Source organism: Dryobates pubescens, chromosome 1 (genome assembly GCF_014839835.1).
Source record: "Dryobates pubescens isolate bDryPub1 chromosome 1, bDryPub1.pri, whole genome shotgun sequence".
Lineage (NCBI taxonomy): Eukaryota > Metazoa > Chordata > Aves > Piciformes > Picidae > Dryobates > Dryobates pubescens.
The window spans coordinates 10,184,400-10,208,048 of record NC_071612.1 but is presented as its reverse complement, the minus strand read 5'-3'; the positions used below and the strand labels follow the sequence as shown (position 1 = coordinate 10,208,048).

Here is a 23,649-nt window from a genome sequence, read left to right as displayed (position 1 = left end):
GATCTTTACAAAGCATCTCACAGAAGTATTAGGAAGAAAGATCCCAAGTAATTCTCATATCCACCAACCTATCAGTTCCTTTAGGACGAGCTCTTAATCTCTCCTGTTAGACCTGTTTCACTCCAGCTAGAAGCAAACATCAGAAGGAACAGAAAGAACTTGACCTGAGGTCTCTTCTACCCCAGGGAGACTACCTAAAAGTTCACAAAATTGCTGTTTTGTCTCTGCTGCTTTGTCCTCTCTGCCCTGACAAGAATTTAAACAAAGACAAAAAAAAACTTTAGCAAAAGAACAAGAAATTCATTTCAGCAGTGGTTAGCCGAGAAATAGCAATGCTGTGTTCAAGCCAGCAAAAAGTTCCCTTGACATCTTCTTGAAATAAGGTAGAGGTCTAATTTTGTCTTTTTCTTATAAGAGTAATTTAGACAAAGCCTCTCCCTTCTCAGCTCTACTCAGCACCTCCGAGAAGGCAACCACATCTCAATCACTGTTGGGAAGCAGCTTACTTAAAAGCATGAAGGAAACCACTCCAGTCAGTTTTCTCGCTGTTTAAAAAGTGCAATGCTTTCTCTGACATCTTATCGAAGATAGTACTGTTTGGGGAGGTGCTGTCAAGCTTTGCCAGTCAGCACAGGAGTCCTAAGTGCTCGGATTCTTCTTCATTAAAAAATACTTGCCACAGGCTTTTTTGCATATGATGGATCACGTAGCAAATCACTGCTGAACCTACCTGGCTTGCACATGATGTTCAAGATGGTGAGATCTGGCTGTCAGCAGTCCCAGTATGCACTCTGCACTTGCTGAAATAAGAAGGATTTTTCCCTTTGGTCCCACCTAGGTACATGCACAGATGTGTCATACTGATACTCCAGCAGCTGCCTCACTATGTTACCATGAAGAGACAGAGCTTAAAGGTGTTCATGGATTCCCGTAAGGAAACAAACTGTGGGGACACATTTCCCATCCATGACCATGCAGTTTGGGAAACATAAAGCTTTATTTCTGTCCTGCTCCACACACCAATGTTATAGAAAGAAATGATTTCCACTGGAATTCTGCAAACACTCACCAACCCAAACACAAGATGTCAGGGCTAACAAGCACTTTAGATGGCAGGACAAGAGTTCAAAATGATCTCCACAAACCAGGGAAACAGTGTGGAGATAGCTAGGATGACGTTCCAGAAGTCCAGCTGCACAAGCTTATGCTTAGGCAGAAATAATTAGTTGCACAAAAAGAAGGAAAGAGCTGGTTACATTTCTGTTGCTACAGAGCAGAATTTGGGGAACAGGGTGGATTATAAATCAAATATAAGTCAAGACTTTCATGCTGTCTTGAAGATGACAAACATCATACTGGGATGCATAGACAGGAAGAAAGCTTGGAAAATACATCAAAAATCTCAGTTATTCCATGTTGGCAGAGTCTTAGGAGGATTGTGACTCCTTTTGGACCCCACATCAGAAAGATGAAGCTTCAAGGATCATAATATTGACCATCAACTAACAAATGTGTTCCAAATGTTAAATATTGAAAAAAAGCTGAGAGAACGTGTGAGAATCTTCCTTTATATGCTGAAAAGCTGAGAAATAGCTTTGCACAAGCAGAATGGAAAGGAAGAGTTAGCCTAGACACCAAAGAGATGATTGTGTTTGTTATCAATGGAGCAATGGAGCAGACTGCCTGGAAAGAGCATATACCTGAATGTTTTTGTGGAACAGGTTGTGCTTGAATATTGGTAAGGAGACATAAGTTTCCTGCATTGAGCTAAATGAATCTTAAACAATATCCTCAAATTCTTTATGATTACTGTAAGAACTGTTCAACTAGAGGCCTTGAAAAAAAAAAATCCAAAATAGCTTCCAGACAGCAATAGTGAGCTGCTGCAACAAAGATATGGCCTTCATTATTTGCACCTCTTACACAAACTCCTCTACACTCTTATAAAAGTCTTCTAACTACCACTGGTTGCACCTCTCTGCCAAAGGACACTTCCCTCCATGAGATGGCTATGTTCCTGTCTCCTTTATACCACTATACACTGTGAAATGGCAGCAATTATTCAGCTATCCTGTCTCACCTTACTGAGTCTTTGCCAGTTTTGCTGTCATGCCTAAGAGGCTTTCAAATATTTGTCCAGAAAAGCTTCCTGTAGCAGGTGTCACTTGGCCCAGGGATGTCCACTTTCCCAAATGCACCAAACTGAGCTTTTCAAAAGGCATACTGTCACCTAATACACCACATGAGAAAGTCAAGGAAAGTTCTTGTGTTTAAGGTATTTTCCACTCAAACACATGTATCTAAGTTACAGGGCAATGCAGAAGCAGATATAAGGACAGCACATGCAGAGGTAGTTGAGAACTTGGCCCATGATGGACAAAACATGAAACAGCATTTTCTCCTTGAAGCTAGGCTATACAAAGGCATGATTAGCTTGCATTTTTGTATAAAACTATTATAAATCCTAGGATTTAATTTTGACTGGGGCCTCTAAAAGATTGCTTCTGATAGGAAGGAAAATGGCCAGAATTTACCACTGTGTTCAGAGGCCCTCCCCCAGCTTGGATGAGGCTTCTGTGGCTCCATGGTTAGAGGCTTTATGTCACATTTGCCCTTCATCCTCTTCTAACATTGTTTCCATCATCACTTTCTAGTGCAGACATCAACCTTCCTCCTGTCCTCTTGGAAGATGAGACACACACAGAAGATAGAGCACACAATAGAAGATGGAGCATTCTTAACCTTGGTGGCTTGTTCTTCCTTCTAGGCTGTGAGTAACCTCTGTACTAATCCATCTTTGCAACCCTTTCCCAGCTCTTATTCCATTCTCCAGCCTAAGCTTATTCCCAGGTGTTCACCAATCTACAGTGGCACTGGGTGGCAAAGTGAAATGAAGCCCCATGTTACAGGACGCAGAGTTATTGAAAAATTACCTAGGGGGTCTACAAGGCAGAGTGATGGAGAGTGAAGTCCTACTGTCTTTGTACTGCTCAGAGCTTCTGCAGCACACAGATCATTTGTCAGTGCCAGTTTGAGGTAGTCTCTCTAAACAGGCTGTTTTGCATTTGAAGCACTCACAGGACATGATGGTTCTGCTGAAAAACCATGCATTTTACATGTAATCACCAGGATAATTTGGCTGTATATCGTGTTCCCACAACTTAATATTCTACCTACAGATGCATGATCAAGAAGAGATTCCTTAACTTTGACAGGGCACATCACATTATACTCACTTTATTATTGGAAATGATCACCCCAGGGTGCAAAAGGGAGCAAAGATACAGTTTCATCATTCTTATTTTATTTATTTTTTTTTAAAGCACATCTACTGCCATGTGGGCTATTCCAAAGCTACAGAGCGCCGCTTGCCAGTGGACAAGTGGCTACCTTTGACGTGGACTGTGCAAAGAAGAAATAACTGCTTAATCTAATGCTACACTGGGGAAAATCCATGCAGGACAATTGAAGTTCTAGGCACATAGTTCCTATCCTCAAGTACAAAGTTGTTAGGTAGTGAAATATAGTGTTGTGGGGGGTGGGGGTTGGTCTCTTCTCCTGGGCGGCCAGCACCAGAACAAGAGACACAGTCTCAAGCAGCACCAGGGGAGGTTTAGGCTGGATGTTAGGAAGAAGTTCTTCATAGAAAGAGTGATTGGCCATTGGAATGGGCTGCCCAGGGAGGTGGTGAAGTCACCATCACTGGAGGTGTTTAGAAAGAGGCTGGATGGGGCGCTTGGTGCCATGGTTTAGATGATTAGATGGCGTTGGGTGATAGGTTGGACTCAATGATCTTAGAGGTCTTTTCCAACCTGGTTAATTCTATTCTATTCCATTCCATCCTATCCTATCCTATCCTATCCTATCCTATCCTATCCTATCCTGTTCTATTCTATTCCATTCCATTCCATTCCATTCCATTCCATTCCATCCTATTCCATCCTATTCTATTCTATTCCATTCCATTCTATTCCATTCCATTCCATTCCATTCGATATGCTGTACCCATGGACGTAACCAAAGACTCTTCCAGGTATGTCTACACATCCTCCCTTGGACTCAGGATAGACCCTAATTCTGGACTCCTCACCCAGCATTAAGGAGACAAAGAAAACTTGACAGTTTTGATGCTTGCTAGGACCAACAATGAGTTTTTCACTCTGCTTTGATGGTTATTACCACCTATTAAATTTTCTTACCCTGCAACTCTGCAAAGACTTGAATGCACTCCCAGCTGAGCAGACCAGAAAAATACACTCTCAAATCTCAACAAGCACTTGATACAGTACATTTATCTGGCAAGTGATTGATATCACATCTCTTTGGGAATTATGATTTTTTTTTTCCTTTTTTTTTTTTTTTTTAAATCCTCCATATAAATACCTTCTTTCACAATCTGGAAGGAAAAGGAACAAGTGATGGCCCATAGCTATTTAGTAGCTATAAAATAAAACCTATAAAATAAAAGTGAAATGAATTATCAAACCATAAACTAAAGTTCGGTGTTTAAAACGGGCCATGGCTTTAAAAATTCAATTACAGCTTTAATAGAAACAAGTTTACTCAATATTTTAATGACCTTCTCTCATAATGTTTTTTCCTCCCTTGCAAAGCCTGGCATTACTGAGGATGCATGGCAAACCTTCCTTCCCTCTAACTACTTTAAGATTGATTAGGAAACAGAAATATTGATGCATTTATTCAAAATAACTTAATTAAACGAGGCAAAAAATAGCACCTAGAAACATGCCTCAGTAGAAAACTGGAGTTGATCATGATTAAGAAAGGTTCTATCTAATGTTCCTGGACTGAAAACATTAGGACCATCAATTGAATGCCAGCAATGGAGAACACTCCGAATGGGAAAGTCGTTTAATGCTTTCTTAACACAGTGGTGGGCTATTTCCTGCTCAGGTTAGGTAACCTCTGCAGATTTGCATGCTACCAACACACAGAAGGGTCCTACAGGGTATCTCAGCTGAGAATAGCAGTTGAAGAGATCGTCTCAGAATACTAATTTGCGTTACCTTTGTTGGAGCACAGCTGGAAAACCAGGTTTGTGTTTGCTTGGTTTCTGTCAAATGGATATTGTCATGCTTTGGAGGATACATTTAGTAATGGGCTGCCAGAGATGCTGGTTCTTGAACTCCAGGAGACCAAGTGTAGACTCAGTTCTAGCTCCTGCTGGTTTCATAAAAGAGCTTAAGTGAGGAAAAACCCTTAAAGACAAGACTTCAGAGACTGTTATTTCTAACAACAGCAGCTTTCAAGGCTGTGGATTTGGAATAACTTTCCTTGTCTGTTTTACTTTCTTTGGGAGACATTAGGATTTTCACAAAAATCTCTTAAAAAAAAATAAAGGTGGGGATGCTGAATGAACTATGGAGAAATATTTTCCTTCTATTTATTTTGGAAACAAACTACATCTTGATTTTTGACAGTGCTTCTGAAATGCACAGTTGCATCAAGTCAAAGGTGCAATCAGATAGGTCTCAGCTGATCTGTGAGGAGCTGAGCTGATTTTATTAGGACCCACCAGGTGCTATAGCCTGCCCTGACAAATCTAGCTGAAGAAATCAACACCACCGACCAAATTAAAGCATTTCAGATGCAAGAACATGGGGTAGGGGTGGAAAAAGGGAAGTTCCTGGAAGGAAGAGGGGAACTGCAAGGCAAAAAAACCCATGATTCTCAAAGCTGCATCCAAGGGAAATGGAACAAAAACCTTAAAATATTAGCCCTAGAGGTTTCCCCACTGTGGTTGCTATTATTCCCAAAGTACCCTGCTTAAAATAGGTTTCCAAACCATGCAAGACTAATCATTGCAATTTGGAGATGTAAGCAGGCACTTACCATGCATTTCACAATTAGCTGAGGATGGTAGAGGAATCTCAGTCATGTTGGCACAAGAGATTTAAAAAAAAAAGAAAGAAAACATTTTTTAACTCGCAAGAATGACATGTGATGGGAGAGTAGAGGAAGATAATTGTCATAACAAAGGGAATATGTTATTATTTATTGGCCACACTTAAGCACTGGGATCTTGGATTATAGTATCTGGTGACAAATGCTGCTTGAAATTTTGTAAATATTACTTTAAAAGGTAAGATAACTGAGTAATTCTGAATGTGCTCTGCAACCAACACTTTCAAAATTCACTTCTGGGAAGCAGAGTAATATTTTTCTTCTCCCCCCCATATAAAGAGTAAGATGCAACCTCTGAGCATCCTGAAATCCTGTTCCCTTTGGGCTTCACCCTGATCCTACTAACATGAGAGCAGTATTGTTGGACCTATGGCCAGAGCATCTCAGACTCACAGAATGGTAGAGGTAGAACTGGTAGAATGGTAGAATTAATGAAGCCTACTAATAACCTTGAATTTTATTGCCTTCAAAGTACAGGGTACTCCAGGCTGAGCCCTGCCCTCTGTGCTGCTGCCTGTCAAGCCCACCCAGCACAGGGGCTATCCATGTCAGAGACCACTCAGCCCTGTTGCAGTGGAGGTAAGGACTGTTCATCTCTACAGACCTACCCTCCTGGCTGATGATGAATTTCCACCTCCTGTGAGCTTGAGAGGGTCATAGCACTCAGCTCCCCACAGGATTAAACCATTTCTTTGCCAAAGTGGCAGCTGTAAATAGACATTTGGGGTCTAATTCCTACGTCCTTCAGTACTTTAACTTACATTTAGCCAAAACATTGACACATTTATCCGATTTGTCACTATTCATTTCCTGATTCCCTTTTTATTTTCTTCTTCCTCTTGCAGACTCACTGGGTTATGAACTGCAGTAATAACCTTTCCAAACCAATTTTTCTTCTTGCAAAGCTTGATTTTCCGCCCCCCCACCCCCACCCCTCACTCCACTAGTGGTGGGATGCTGATTACCCCTCTTCCCTCCCTGCCCTACCCAGGTCTAGAAGTGTATGCAAACAAAAAGGAAAAAAAGAAAAAGAAAGAAAGAAAGAAAAAAAAAGAAGAAAAAAAAAAAGAAAACCCTCAGCAATAAGTTGGCTGATTCTGGCAGGAAGACAAATCCAGCACCACACAGCAGGCAGGCAGAGAGTGCACTGCTCATCCTTTCTGTTTTGTCGGTGTATGGGAATGCTGGACATCAACACGCAGCGAGGGATTCGGCCGAAAGCTCTCCTCCTCGCTTTCTGAACCCTGCTGCTTTCACCCCCGGTTGGAAGATACAGGTAAAAATAGAGAAATGCTTTAGCTAACTGGATTCAGTGAAAATATAAAGCAGTTAGAAGCAGCCTGGACAGCCTAATCTTATTCCTAGCAGGCAATGGAAGTAAACCACAGTGTCCAGGCTGATAGCTGCTGTATACATTATACCCTCAGGTACTGTAACTTGCATGTGATTCTTAGCATTGCAGCAAATAAATTGTTGCAAGGGGTGCTAAAGATTTTACTTACTTATTTATTTATTTCAATACACTTTGTTCAGGTTGCCTTTATAAATATTTATGGTTATTTACATAATTATACCTCGCTGACATCAGGCTTTGCAGCAACTTTGAACCACAACAAACAGGCAAACTGGGTACCTCCTTTTTAGCCAGACTGTAGCTATTCTATGTGTTAAATGTACATCTATTACTTGCATGCTATGAGCATATAATTCATTTCTTAATGTAATTTATAGTTACAAATGAATCCATCTACTAACAGCAACTATGTAATATTGATGAAGCATTTAGGAACAGAACATAAATTGAATGACTCGGATATTGCATAGTATCAATAATCTGTCGGGGGAAAAAATGTGTCTGTGTAAATAAGCACAATTTATTATGGCAGGAACCTAAACAGAGAACACATTTCTCTGTCAGAAACTTTCTTTAAAAGATCCTGACATCCCAAAATTCTTTTCTCCCTTACAGATGTCAGAAGCAGAGACAGACAAGGGAAAAATCAAACCAGCAGAAAGTTTTGAACATGACAAGCAAAATGTTTCTTGGCTGAAGAAAGGTAGGTTACATTGCTGAAATATTGGTTGCTGGGTTGTGCTCAGAGCTATTTCTTATTTATTAAAAATTTCTTTTTGGAAGAAAAAAGGCATAAGGATCCCTTATAGGCTTAAACATGGCCAGGATTTTCTACCATCCAAATTCCATAGCTTGGCTTCTATGAAACATTCATCTACATTTGCTTACAGTGCAGAAAGGCCTACATTAACAAACTTTAAAGTAACCTGAAAACTCATTTTTCTAATCTCCTTGCATTCCTGGGGAAGTTTTATTTAACCCACACTGTAAGCCACTAAGAAGCATGGGTCACCATCATAATTCAGATGAAAAGGTTTTATTAACTCAAACTGGGTTACTGGGTTGGATTAATTTCTGTTGGTTTTTTTCTCAAACATGAGTGAAGATCAACCCTGAATGTTTGGATTTGACATTGTCTCGTCTTAACATCAGTTGTCAGCGGTTTATGAAATATGGACTCTCAGAATTAGAGAAGTTATAAAAGCCAAGTATAGGGAACCCTTCCAGTTTTAAAAGCTGAAAAATGACAAGTGCTAAGTAACTAATTTGCATCAAATACTGGTTCTTCAAAGACTGGTAAATTATTTTAGAAGAGCAGGACATATGACTGCAAAGGTTTTCTTATTGCCTATCCCTGTATGCCTCAAGATGGGAGGTTCTTAAGATATATTCATGCTTGGGAAAAAATGATTTGCCAAGTTAGTAAATAGTTTATTACATCTTTGTGTGGTTGTGGGTCATAGCAGTCACTTTTATCTATTTCATACATACACACAAAAAAATCCCCAAAACAAGAATTCAGTACAATCTCAAGATGCTTTCAAGATGCATGTGATACAAATGACACGTTTGTGGTTAGGTGCAAATTATGGCTTTTAAGGAGAACAGCTATTTTCTAATCCTAACAAATGTATTTTGGGAATACTCAACAAGTGACCTTCTTTTTTTGAAAGCATCAACCATGGGAGTATTGAGGAAAAGACTAATTTTTAGCCACCACTGTGCCTAGGGCTCATTTATAGCCACTGCTCCCGAAATATGCATCACTATTTTAAGCTCATCTAGTTAATTGTACATTACATCTTTTATCTGCCAGAGAGTTTGCAATACAGTAGGCCTGAATTAATGCCTCTGCCTTGCAGTCTTCATTGTTTATGCAGCACTTCTGCAGAATGAAAGTTGCATGCTTGAGCAGAGCTCACTGGCTACTGTGGCAGGCTATTCGACTTGACATCCAAAATCCTCTGCTTGCAAGGTGTGAGCTAACTTCAGTAAAAGCAGATTTGCAGGTGGAGCATCACAGAGGGCAACACAGCTTAGAGAGATCTAGGTCTGATCCTACAAGATAACACTGCACTTCAGCTTGTAAACAGCAAACGTAACAGAACTGAGTAGTTATTCCATCAGGAGTGAGTAGAGCACAAGAGATTTGCAGCTTTATAGAACAGGTATGAAGGTAGAGAGAACTTTAACTAGTCCATGCCCATGAGCAGGATAAGGCCAATAGCACAGGCCCTCAGAGTCCCATATGGGACTCCTGCATAGCCAGGTGATTTCACTCCCACCTGTTCCCAAGATCATTTCACTTAGTGATGCTAATCCACAATGCTTTATTTCTCCACTTCCCAAGGAGAGACATCATCTGAGTTTCTAGATGATTAGTTATGTGCCAATTGTTTTGCACTTGGAGGAGATAAAACCTCTTTCAGAAAGAATCAAATGTCATCTACCGGCACCTCTTCTCTCTAAAGTGCCACAGAGCAGAATTGAGCCTTGAAGGTCTTGTACAGAGGCTGAGTCAATAAATAGCTGAAACGTGCCTCATATGGAAAATAAATTTTCCTTGAGACAAGGATGTGGACATTTATTTTATCTTAGCTTGAAGTTTGCCGTTTAAAAATGTTGCTATTGTTTCTTTGCTTGAAGCATTTCCGTGGTCCAGGGTGGGGTTTTAGACCATGGTGAACCAAATTGTCTGGAGCAGCAGCTTAACTTCTATGTTTAAATGTTTTAAAAATACCTCACGTATAGATTGCAGGCATTCCAATAAACAATGAATTGTGGAGAACAGGCTTGTACTGTTTCCATCAAGCCCAGCAGGAAGACTATATGTTCTTTTAGCATCCAGTTTTAAAGAAAAGTTATTTTTATTCATGGCTTTCTATTGATTATTTGTTCCTTCTAAAAGAAACAACCATGAACCACACAGTATCAGAAATAAACAAAAAAGAGAAAAAGTATAGACCAGGCTCTGGCTTTAAGTATCTTTCCTAGACTTCATTTTTTTCCCCCAGGGCATTGAAAAGTAGTAACTGGTAGTGCAGTGGGTCAAAATAACGTTTTTTTCTTGGCTTTCAACTTTAGAAGCTGTTTAATCTGGGCAGGAAGAGAGGGGATTTTAATCTGGCTGGCAGTTACTTGCCCTCTGCTTTTCTTTTTTTTTTTCTTTTGGAAGAAGGTATTTCACTTCTGTCTTGAAGCCTCTAAAAGCAGAAATCAAAGCCTCATTCTGAGGAAAAGCTTCTACCACAAAGCAAAAGAGAAACCAAACCGCCTTGTGAAAAAGTATTAAAGAAAAACATGAGGCTGTGTATATAGGACTGTATCTTATCCTATCAGCAGGGAGAGCATTAACAGTCCTACTCATACCTCTACCTCTCAGCAAGTCATTTGGACCAACATCGCTGCCATGAGTCCGCCAAAAGACTGACAGGAATTAAAGAGGACATGGGGCAGGGGGTGGGGTGGGATAATGTTGCACAAGCCAGCACAGTCTTGGAGAGAAATGCTTGCATACTCACAGCTCTAGACTGTACTTTTTAAATGGACAAGGGCACATTTGCCCTTTCCATTTATTTCTGACTTATCCTACAAGCATTTATTTTTTTATATTATTTTTTTTGGTGAGGGGCCTGAGGTCCTCCAAAGAAACTAGCAGACTGTAGGAGTACTGATGAAATAATTATAAAACTGTTAACAGGGAAGCAGACTGGTAAATGTGTGCTCTAGGTTTACTAGACTTTCAGGAAGTCTTAAGATATCTCTTTATTTCCTGAGGCGCTTAGCACTTAAATCTATGTATGAACAGCATGAGAGACTCCTTGGGTTGAGACTGGTTGAAACTGGGAATGATGATGGTGAAATGATCACAGATATATCCTGAGCTGTCTCAGGATGAAGAATATGTAGCAACAATCTTTTCTGATAGTATGTCGTGTTCCTCAGGACTATTTCTAAACACAACAGATGAGAAAACCTGTGTTTGGAGGGTATGCATCAGACCATCACGTGCGAATCAACCAGAATCAGTGTGAATGAGCACTGAGAAAAGGCAGTTTTGTCTGTCTGACCTTAGCACTGATGAGAACCAACTCAGGAAAAGCCTGGGATTCATTTGCAAAGAAGCACTTGCAAAGTTATCTACATTTCTGCCCTGAAAAACTAAAGAATCTTCAGCATAGATATTATCCCCACTTATACACCCACTTTGCTTTGACATGCATAAAGTGACATCAATGAAAACAACTTATCAAATATGAATATGCAAGAAAAGGGACCACTGTAAGTTGAAAGTTGTATTAAATAAATGTCCTCTGCATGGGCCCATGTCCTCACCTGTTTCATCCACCCACAAGATGTGCAACAAGCAGACCATCACACCCCAAGGAACAAATCTCTCTATGGGCTCCTAATCAAGCAGTTATTAGAAGGTGCTGTGCAATCTGGAAGCTACACAAGACATGCCTTTAGAAATGCAGTACCCACCCAAGGATGAGTAACCCTCCCAGGAGCTGACTCAGGGATGCTCCCAGCTTACACAGCACAACCATGACCACAGAGCTGCCTCTGCCACATGGAACAAGGGCTCGTTCCACCATGGTGGTGATTTAGTGCCAGATTAACAGCCATCTGGTGGAGAGGGAGGTCAAAGCACAGCTAAATTCACACCAGCCTCAGCATGTGGCTTTTGGAGTTCCTTACAAACAAATCTCTTAGTATCACTTGATGATTACAGCCATATGGATACATGGGAGCAGGCAGGAGCTTATCTGACTGACATAAAGCTGTAAAAGGTGACACTGATTTTGCCCAGGAACCAGCAGTGGTCTGTTCACTATTTGTGCATCCATTGCAAATGCAAAGGGAAATGTGTGAGGGCCTAATGCTGCCCTCCTATGGTTTCATCCCAAACTGGCCACAAAAGCCCAGGAACACGGATCCAAGCTGCACAGAAATGAAATTTCATTTCAGGATATTTTCACACAAAGCTCTCTTGTTTTATGCTGCCCAGCTGTGTACACAAATGCCCTCCATATATAACTTCCAGTGAAAAGTTAATGAAATGGCTTCCTTGCTCTCCTGCCAAAAATATAACTGAAATTCTAATCTCAAGACTTTCTCCAAAACAGCCCCTTTCTGCACTGAAATTCTCATAAATCAGAAACTTTTTTTTTTGTCCAAAATAAGCCTGTTTTCATTGTCTTTCAAATAGTAAAAAGTCTAGCCCAACTTTCTTTAATCATCTGCTTTAGCCAGCAGATTTTTGCTGTAGGGTGAAATTCAGCCCTATACTGAGGGTCAGTACAAGGTCAGCACTTAAACCATAAAACAGGGCTTAAGTGGTAAATAGAGCCTCTGTTCAGGATTATATTTCACCCCTCCAAGGACTGCAGTTCATATGAAAAGGGAGATTTACTCATATCATAGGCCTGGCTGTAGTGACACCATTCACATTATTCAAATAATACCTTATTCCAGAAGTAATCCCATTGGGTGAGATTGTGCCACTTTTCTTAGTGGTACATCCCAGAAATCCAACACAGGAGAAGATTATTCCTAACTGCACCACACCAGAGTATCCTTCAGCCTGGTCCTGGGGTTATATTCCTGGCAGTAATAGCAAAAACTTTCCTGTATTGCAGCACTCAGAGAAGGCTTTTCCTCACATTACCCAGGGGCTTTAAGGGACTTTCACAAGGAGTAATAAAGCTGGAAGGACATAACCCCTGTGGGACTGGTTTAGCAGAAGGAGAGTTGTCCTGGAGACACTCGGGGAATTACCCAGTTCTTTCACAACCTTCCATATTTTGACCTGGTCTGCAGAAGCTGGGGCAGAAGTATAAGGCTTGTACTTCTGCTGAGATTGTTCTCAGCAGAGTGATCTGATCCAGCCTGCATCCCTGCATTTAGGAAGCCAAATGACAGGTTTAGAATTTATTTTCTAAAAAGTCAGGAGTCACTGAATGCAATTTTGCACACACGCCTGGGCACTTGTTTCCTGAATTTTGCTGACTTGGGTCCAGAAGCTTTTTTCACTCTCTTCTTCCAGCCTGAATTAAGTCATTGAATTGAAAGGCTTTGTAGAAGACTGATAGCACAGAAATACCTCTCAGTTTCATATAACAGAAAATGCCAAATGCTTATAAGATGAATGCTGTAATCCAAGCAGACTGTTTCCAGATAAGAACACATACAAAAAAGCACACAGTTAAAAACTGATGACAAGGATCCCAGGGGGCTCAAATTTCTGGAAGATGCCTTGTCAGCTTCAGAACTATGACCAGATGAATTAATCAAGACAACCCTTCCTTATAAGTTGTAAACCAGCAGATTTAAAGACTCTCTTCCAATGGAGATGGAGTATATGAAACTGCAATGGTCCCAGCTCACCACTTCTAATTATGGTTTTATAAACTGAGTGGTCCTTGATCTTTGAACTGGAGGGTCCTTAGGGATATAAGACTTTGAATATTGGCACAAAAGTGGAATGAATGTTCAGTAAAGACAGTGGTCCTTCCTGGGCAGTAGGGCTAAGTTTAAATTCACACTTCTATGCTGGATATTGACCATAAAAATGTAAGTGAAGGTTTATTTAGGTTTGATTGCCTTAAGTAAATTTGTTCCACAAAGGAAGAGAAAAAGTCTGTTTCATTCAGCTGCCAATGCAGGGGAAGACTTGAATACTGAAAGTGTTCCAGGCCAATTCTATTTGTTGCTGTACTTGGACAAAATATTCAGAATTTTGCTCTCACTTGTATCAGTAGAACAAAATAACAGAATAACAATTAGCTCTTAATAATCATCAGTTGTTGATTTTCTCAGCATCATACTTGGTAGAGCAGAATCTACATGTCCAAGGGCCTTCATAGTACTTCCTATTTAAGATGGGAAGCTGTGGTGCACAGAAAAATCTTAGCCTAAGGGTCATTGTCAAAGCGGTAATTCCGCTAAAGCAGCAGGGCTGCACTGGCTTGCAAAAGATTGTTTGTGCCAGCATGTTTGGGACAGATACCTGTAACCATCTTAGGGCATCAATGAGGCAGGAAGAACGGAGCAATGTGTCTCATTTTTACCAATTAAGTTCACAGAAGGAAAAGTTAAAGGCCAAGTGGATCTCCTAGATTTAAGGCAATACAAGCCAGAAAGGTGCTTGCATGAAATAGAATTAAGTAATCTGGATGTTAAAGAAAACTTAGTACTAATAAAAGTGTTAAGTATTTCAGAAACTTCATCATTTCTAGTGTTTGACTGCATAAATTCTCCTTGTTAGGGATCTTGTTGCACTTAGATTTCAATACATGTACCACACAGAGAGGTTTGTTTCTCGTCAAGGTGGAAGTGGAGCCCAATGTTGGTTTCTTTACTCAATTTTATCCTGCATTTTAGAAAGCTCACAAAATTAATTACTACTTGCATTCCTTCTAATCTGGAGCAGTAATGCAAATATCCTCAGGGTTATTATCAGTTTCTTCTGGAGGGAGACAGTAAGACCTTTGAAATTAATTGGGTATTAGATGTTTAAAAGCTATGAAAAAACAGAGACTCAAAGATATTAATGAGCATTTAGTTCATTTATAGACCTTAATTCCTTGATAGAAATCCCATCAAAACAACAACTATGCAGGCTAGATTTACCCTGAACTTGCAGGCAGGATACTTCTGGATGTAAGCAGTTCAGTGCCAGTTTTCAGAAGGTGCTTTATGGGTCTGCAAGATTCCACACCGATATGTAGAGCCAGGCTGACAGTCACACAGAGGTATAACAAAATCCTTGATATTAGAGGAGTTCAGTGAAATATTTGAACATAATTACATTATGAACCAGATTGGCCTCCCCTTGTCTTATGGAAGATTTGCATTCATTCTCTGAAGCACAACTGCTTCTAAGGACTCCAAACCAAATGCAGTGAATAGGCTCGGTCCTGGGCATTCTGGTTGTCTATTGTTTGTGAAAGATACTGCTGGAAAAACTTGAGATAAAGACCAAAAGTGGGATTAGTTTAAATATTCATTGTTAGCTGAGGTTCAAAGGAATTATTTTTCCCTCTGTTGTTTCAGTTTGGTTTTTAAGAAGTATGTAGAACTAAATCCAAATGGAAAGATACTTACACATTAGGATTGACTGCTTTGAATGTCCAATAATAAAATATGGAATACAAGTCCCTTATCAGAACAGCTTAATGATTAATGAATGGTTCTGTGACTTCAGATCTGGGGTAAGAGCAGATTCCTTGAGAGGACTGAAATTCTACCTTCCAGAAGAAAAATCTCATTGCCAGCTATCAGATCATAGAATCAGTAAGGATAGGAAGAGACCACAAGGATCATTTAGTTCCAACCCCCCCGCCATTGACAGGGACATCTCACACTAGATCAGGCTGGCCAGATACTTCATGCAAGATCATAGTGTGAAGATTCCCAGGTGTTACTCTCTGGGTGGACTACTTAAAGCTCATTGCTTCAGAGGGAAAGAAAAGGAGACTACAGTCCAGCAGGCAAATCACCTGCATGAAGAGCAGGAGATTGACTCTAGTCCCTGCTAAACAGTATTCAGCTATCCAGTAATAAGTGAAAAACCTTTGACATGTGGTCTAAATACACTGCTGAGAGGGATTTGAGCCTGGGCCATGCCCATTTCAGCAGCGATATCACTCACACCGTTAAGTAGGGCCTAGAGCATCTCCTCGATGCAGAAGCTCAGGAGTGGTGGCTGGTAGCAGTGCCAATGCTAGTGGAGTAGCCATAAGTACATGGGGTTGTCCTTCTCCTTGTTCCTTCCAGTAATTTTCCTGCTTTACTTCCTCTTGTTTCCTCACCTCCTGCATCAGTTACTCGATTCTCTGCACGTGCTGTGCAGAAGGTTGTGTCTGGGACTCTGGTGCCTGCTGTGCAGAAGGGCATATGCAAAAATCGGGTGCTGAAGCCCTCAGTGTCAGGCAAGTTTCTTAATAGCTCTTACTCCAACTGAGATTCATCTCTTCCAAGATAATTGCACAAGGCCTCTTTAACACCTAAGCAATATTTAAGTGTTACAGTGATCTTTGCTATCCCCCTAAACCAAATTAATTTTTATTTTATAGGAGTCACACAGTCTCTTAGGGTCTCTTGATTATATAGTCTCATTCTAATTTCAATCTTCAATCTGAATAAACACGTTAGAAAAACACAGACACAATTAACTTAATCATAAATTTAGATGGATTGTTTATTATCTGTCTACTTAATGTGCTTATGATTGCAGCAGTTAAACATGATAATGTTTTCTTCTCACACATAAATGAATATACACAGCACAGAAATATGTGCAGGAAGAAAAACTTCTGCCTGAGCACATCAATAAGCTCCAGAGATAGAGATGTAGATTCACTGCTCACTGCTGTGCTCTACAGATAAGCACAAGCTTTGCCATGATAATGTTGAGACATCTGAAAACTGGTTACTGACAAATTGTGTTCTTCTTGCTGAAGTATGCCTACATGCAGTTTCAAAAGCAAGGAAATGCTATTGCAGCAAAGATACAGGGAGAAACACCAGCTATACCACTGCACCTGTCATTTAAAAGTAGAGGTGGAGATTCAGGGTAAATAAGATCACTTTGAGTTCTTCACAGAACAACACAGGTCAAATCAACACCTTCCCACTGGAGTAAACTCAGAAGACAGCAAATTTACAGAGAAGAGTTTTCTGCTGTGTGATTCTTGTAAAGATAGTTGTTTTAAGCCCCAAGTTTTCTGTTTTGTTACACGCCCATGGCAACTAACCTGCCAAAATGCTGTCACATATCTACCAATACTTGGATGCCAAAACTAAAGTTGGAATATGCTTCTTCCTGTTCCCACTGCATATTGAAAGTAAATAATAATTTCAAGCACGCATTCAGTTAAATTAGTGACTATTACTTGGAGTTTTCTCTATCATTAGACTAATTTTTTAATGGCTACATAGTATACCATGATGAAGTTATATTTGGCTTAAGAATATTCAAGTTGTAGCTAAATTTAAAACACACACTTTCCCCCTCCCCCCCCACCCAAACCTGAATAATTTATCATCTTTGTTCGCTCTTGGTTCACAGATAAAGCAACCCCAACTGCATGTTCTTATTATGTATCACTAAAAGTACATTCAGAATGATATTTCCTATCTCCAGCCTTCCTCAGCATTCTGACTTGTGTGTTGATACCCAGAAAAAGGGTCTTCAAGGGGAACCTAACTCTTAACCCTGGCTTCATGTCGCTCTTTGCATGACTCTCAGGAAACAGACCTTAGAAACAAGTTGGCAGAAGTCTTAGGAAAACAGAGCACATCTTCAGGTAGTTGCAAGTTAATAGGGCTGCTACATGTAACATACTTCTATCAGATGGTGTTCTTTCTTCCAGCTTTCTACCTTGTGAGCTGCATTTGCTCTGCACCCTCACTGAAAACCTAAGCAGTCAATACTAAACTGAATCACAGCTTCTCTCTTGTTAGTTAGCAGAAGCCTAAGAGTCTGGACATACCATGCTGTTGCACGTAAAACTATTCTGATTTGACTCAGACCAAGATGAAGTTTAACGCCTTTTAAGGCTGTTACATAGACATACAACCTGTGTTGACTGCTGGTCCTAAATTTACATCATGGCTGATAAATCAGTCACTATTCCTGACTAAAAGGTGCTCACTATGATAGCATCTAGTCAAAACAGAAGAAAGACAAAGATAAAAGAATGGAGTCTCAAAAGTCAGTTTAAGCCTCTTCACTTTCACTTTGCTTTTTCTCAGTGATTTCCTTCACATATGAATATGACAAAACCAAAGAGAATTCTATTATAACCATTTTTTTCCTGATTAAAAGAATGAAGTTTCATGGTACTGAATTGTTAAGCATCTGAAATCCGTGCTTATATTCCAGAAGTAGAGACAACAGTAGAAGAGATGGTAAGAGGTAGAAGAAGAAAGGTGAAAGAATCATAAGAAAAAGACAATGATGGTACCTGGCAGTCATTTGGGTTAGATGAAGTTGTGACCAAATACTTTGTCTTCAGATATTTTACATGTTTATGATTTTTTAAAAAATCAATTATTATAAAACAAGTTATATAGATACAGATATAGATATAAATCTAGCATACAGTATTTCAACTGTGTCCATTTCAGGTTCCAGCTAACCAACAATTTTTTGTTTCTTTCCCTAGTTTATTTAAGCTTTAAATAAATAAATAAAATAGAGTAGAATAGAGTAGAATAGAGTAGAATAGAATAGAATAGAATAGAATAGACCAGGTTGGAAAAGACCTCTGAGATCATCGAGTCCAACCTATCACCCAACACCATCTTATCAACTCAAGCATGGCACCAAGCGCCTCATCCAGTCTCCTCCTAAACACCTCCAGTGATGGTGACTCCACCACCTCCCCAGGCAGCCCATTCCAATGGCCAATCACTCTTTCTGTGTAAAACTTCTTCCTAACATCCAGCCTAAAACTCCCCTGGTGCAGCTTGGGACTGTGTCCTCTTGTTCTCTTGGTAGTTGCCACCAACTAGTGAGATCCAGGGAGATATTTACTTGACTCACACTTCGTCTCTAACTTGATGATCAGCACTGTGCCATCAGAGATGGTAATCACTAAGCAAAGAAAGTCTAAAGAGCAGTGACAGCTTCCCCAGCTGTCGCTTGGAGGGAATCACCAACAGTTGTGGAAGAATGGTACAGCCTCCATGCCTTAATTTTTTTTTTCATGAAAAAATAAATAAAATATAACACTAAGCAGTGGTTTTTACAGTATGACACAGCAGTATTACTTGCATTAGGCCAATTTACCACTTAGGATAGCAGTAATAACACTAAAAGCCAATATAAGTGGTCTGTTCATTCAGAGATTAGCTTTTATGGCTTATTAGAATAGAATAGAATAGAATAAACCAGGTTGGAAGAGACCTTCAAGATCATCATGTCCAACCTATCATCCAACACCACCCAACCAACTAAACCATGCAACCAAGCATCCTGTCAAGTCTCCTCCTGAACACCTCCAGTGATGGTGACCCCACCACCTCCTCGGGCAGCCCATTCCAATGGGCAATCACTCTCTCTGTGTAAAACTTCCTCCTAACCTCCAGCCTAAACCTCCAGCCTAAACCTCCCCTGGCGCAGCCTAAGACTGTGTCCTCTTGTTCTGGTACTGGTTGCCTGGGAGAAGAGACCAACCTCTACCTGTCTACAACCCCCTTTCAGGTAGTTGTAGAAAGCAATAAGGTCACCCCTGAGTCTCCTCTTCTCCAGGCTAAGCAACCCCAGCTCCCTCAGCCTCTCCTCGTAGGGCTTGTGTTCCAATCCCCTCACCAACTTTGTTGGCCTTCTCTGGACACGCTCCAGCAAGTCAACATCCTTCCTAAACTGAGGGGCCCAGAACTGGACACAGTACTTGAGGTGCAGCCTTACCAGTGCAGTGTACAGGGGCAGAATGACCTCCCTGTTCCTGCTGGTCATACTGTTCCTGATGCAGGCCAGGATGCCATTGGCCCTCTTGGCTGCCTGGGCACACTGATGGTAGGCTCATGTTCAGCCTACCATCAACCAGCACCCCCAGGTCCCTCTCAGCCTGGCTGCTCTCCAGCCACTCTGACCCCAGCCTGTAGCTCTGCATGGGGTTGTTGTGGCCAATGTGCAGAACCTGTCACTTGGATGTGTTCAATCTCATGCCGTTGGACTCTGCCCATCTGCCCAGCCTGTCGAGGTCCCTCTGCAGAGCCTCTCTACCCTCCAGCAGATCAACTCCTGCCCCCAGCTTGGTGTCATCAGCAAGTTTACTGATGATGGACTCAATGCCCTCATCCAGATCATCAATAAAGATGTTAAAGAGCACAGGGCCCAGCACTGATCCCTGGGGGACTCCACTAGTGACTGGCTGCCAGCTGGACGTGGCACCATTCACCACCACTCTCTGGGCTCAGCCCTCCAGCCAGTTCCTAACCCATTGCAGTGTGCTCCCATCCAAGCCATGGGCTGACAGCTTGGCCAGGAGTTTGCTGTGGGGGACGGTGTCAAAGGCCTTGCTGAAGTCCAGGTAGACTACATGCACAGGCCTCCCCACATCCACCAGGCAGGTCACCTGATCATAGAAGGAGATCAGGTTGGTCAGGCAAGACCTGCCCTTCCTAAATCCATGCTGGCTGGGTCTGATCCCTTGGCCATCCTGTAAGTGCTGTGTGATTGCACTCAGGATGACCTCTTCCATAATCTCACCCTTGCAACCCATAATCTCACCTGCCAATTCCCTTCCTAGAATCTGTTTCCCTTTGAGGCATAGGCCATTCTCATACACTCTGATCTTTCCTCTCCTCTGGGACAGATGTACTCCACCTGTTGCCAGCTGACCTGGTGCAGTAGAAAGTTTTTCAAGATCAAAAAACCTAAAATTCTTTTGACTACACCAGCCTCTAAGCCACTTGTTGACTATGGCTGCTGACCTGTTCCTTACGGTATTCCCTCCTGTAACTAAGCGTATAGACGAAAAAATTATTTGTGCACCTGACCCCTCAACGAGATCCCCCAGGGCCTTGAAGTCATTCTTGATAGCCCTGGGAGTTCTGGTTGCAACATCATCATTCCCTAACTGTGTAACTATTAAGGGATAGTAGTCAGAGGGTTGCACCAGACTAGGCAGCCTTCTGGTAACATCTTAGCTCCTGGGAGGCAACAAATTTCCCTGTGAGTAGGGTCTGGACGACATATGGAGCCTTCTGTTCCCCTCAGGGGGGAATCACCGATAACAATTACCCTCTTTTTTTTAAGGGAGCAAGTCCTGATGCCGGGGGAAGGCTGTTTAACCTTAGGCTGTTTAACCTTAGGCTGATCTGCCGTAGGCTGTTTTGGCACAGGGGAGACCCCAGATGGTGTGTCCTCTGGCATCAGAATCACCTCACCCTCGACCTCCAATGCCCCGTACTTGTTTTCCAAGGGCAGTGGGGAAGGTGAGGGGAGGCAAGGAGGTTTAACCTTGCGTCTTTTGAGAGGAACCTGTGTCCATTTCCCTCTGCTTTTTGGATAACCAGCCTCTGCTGGGGGGGGCTGCAGAGCCTGGTTACTCAGGTTCGTCACCCTCCTACAATCCCTTACATCTCTAAGTCTAGCAACCTCGTCCTTCAGTCTGGCTACCAGGTTAAGCAGATAGTCGATCTGCTCACATGTTATGCAGGAGTTGTCCCCACTACCCTGCATCTCAAGTGCCAGGCTCCAGCACTGCCTGCAGCCAGGTGCCTGGACACCTACCTCTTGCTTATGACACCTACCTCTTGCTTATGACACCTACCTACCTGCTTATATTCCCCCTCAGTCTGAGTGGAGACTGATTTTTAAAGGAGTTATTGTGGCGAGTTACCACCATGCCTAGCCCTGCCCGCGGGACCTACTGGACAAAGTTTTAGAAAAAGTGCGGCGGCACGCGTGTCTGGCCGAGAACCTGGGCTGAAACGGAAGCACCCGTGAGCTGCCGCCGGCTTTAAAGGCACCACGGCAACGCAGGGAGCCCAAGCGATCCCGAGCACGTGGAGAAACGGCAAGAGGCGATCCTAGCTGAGTGCTGAGGTACCGTGCGGGTCCCACAGGTTGAAAAGGAAGCAGTTAGTGCTTTTCCGAGGCTCCTGGTCACGGTGTGTTCCTGAGCGAGCTCACCACTGAAACGGAAGCACCCGCGAGCTGCCGCCGGTTTTAAAAGCACCACGGCAACGCAGGGAGCCCAAGCGATCCCGAGCACGTGGAGAAACGGCAAGAGCTGATCCTAGCCGAGTGACGAGGTACCGCGCAGGTCCCGCAGGTTGAAAAGGAAGCAGTTAGTGCTTTTCTGAGGCTCCCGGTCACGGTGTGTTCCCGAGCGAGCTTACCACTGAAACGGAAGCACCCACGAGCTGCCGCCGGTTTTAAAAACGCCACGGCAACGCAGGGAGCCCAAGCGATCCCGAGCACGTGGAGAAACGGCAAGAGCCGATCCTAGCCGAGTGCCGAGGTACTGCGGGGGTCCCGCAGGTTGAAAAGGAAGCATATTATCAAGTGAATCAAAAGCTGTCATTATAGTGTCTAAAAAGCCTTCGTACTTTGTAAGCAAACAGTGTGACTTTGACAAATAATCATTAACATGCCTGTGTGAGACCAGGGCTAAAAGAGAAAGAAGGAGGAAAACCCAATATTTCACTTTACATAAATCATTAAGATGATTTCAGTTAAATTTGACACAAAATAAAGCAGATTTATATATAAAATGCCATCGTTTTCCCAAGTTTGGGTGTTGACTTTCTTTAATCTACGAACATTTTCATAAACCAAAACCTTGTCAGATAGCTGAGCAATGCATGACTGAAATGTAATGATACATTCTCATCAGCTTTGGGAAAACAAATGACACACATCTGGGCCAGCATCTAACTTAACCTTCCCTTGGCTCCCATCCCACCTGACAGGAGTCCTGAAAAACACACCACCACTCGCCCTCTTCTTACTTCTCAATAAAGGCATGTTCCTATAGAGATAGAAAGGCATAGTTCGATTTATTTTCTGTTTCTTACCTGGTCAGTTACCCTTGCAGGAAGCTTAGGGGACAAGAACCAAGGCTCTGGCAGGTCTCAGCTGCATTCCACCCACCTCCTGCCCATTTGGATGTGAACAGGCACATCAAGAGAGAGAACTGGGCTCTCTGTTGCATGCAGGGCAAATGCTGGATGCATAGGATTTCTTCTTCCCAGTATTCTTTGCTGCTACCTGGGAATATTAGGGCATGTTCTCTTCAAATCTGCACAGCCCAAGTCACTACTATTTGCCATTTCTAGTATATGGCATCTTGAATGGTACTGCCCAGCACATAGTCACCAGCAATGGTTCAGAAGGAAGATTTGGGCTTACCACTGGCTGTCCAAGACAACCATTACTGGCAATGTTGCAGTGACTCTGGTCACTTTCTGATGTGTTTGGGTTTCAGAAAGCTAGGAAGCAAAGAGATAGGCAGGAGAAAACAGCCTTATTCCTGCCCTTGTACTGTTAGATGACAGTGACCAACATTAGCTCCTCATACTCTCCTGCTGTGTAGCCTGATGAACCTTGTGTTAGTCAAGGTCACATCTCCACACGACAGAGAGCCCTGTTGGGCTCTGTTGGCTCTGTGGAAGTGCCCTCATCTGTTTTGGATCCCTGTATGTAGGTATTACCTGAGCTACCTGGAGACAGAGTAGGATAGACAAGCTGGAAATACAGTAGGAGCTTCAGGATGCCATGTAGGGTGGAACATCACATGTGGGAAAGGTGAGCACACCACCACATAAGAAGGTAGATATTGGGAAGATAAGAGTGTGGACTGTACAACAGTTCTGACAAGTGGTGAAATACTGGCATGGGTTGCCCA

At 42.1% G+C, this 23,649-nt stretch overlaps 1 protein-coding gene across 1 annotated transcript in view; it reads left to right on the top strand.

The window, feature by feature from the left end:
- The first annotated feature begins 7,080 nt into the window (after nt 1–7,080).
- MDFIC2 (MyoD family inhibitor domain containing 2) overlaps nt 7,081–23,649 on the top strand; it is a 52,579-nt gene continuing 36,010 nt past the window's right edge. Inside the window, exons 1-2 of the mRNA XM_054179994.1 lie at nt 7,081–7,201; nt 7,895–7,982. Coding sequence (XP_054035969.1) covers nt 7,895–7,982 — 88 coding nt within the window. The 5' untranslated portion in view covers nt 7,081–7,201. The remainder of the gene's footprint in view (nt 7,202–7,894; nt 7,983–23,649) is intronic.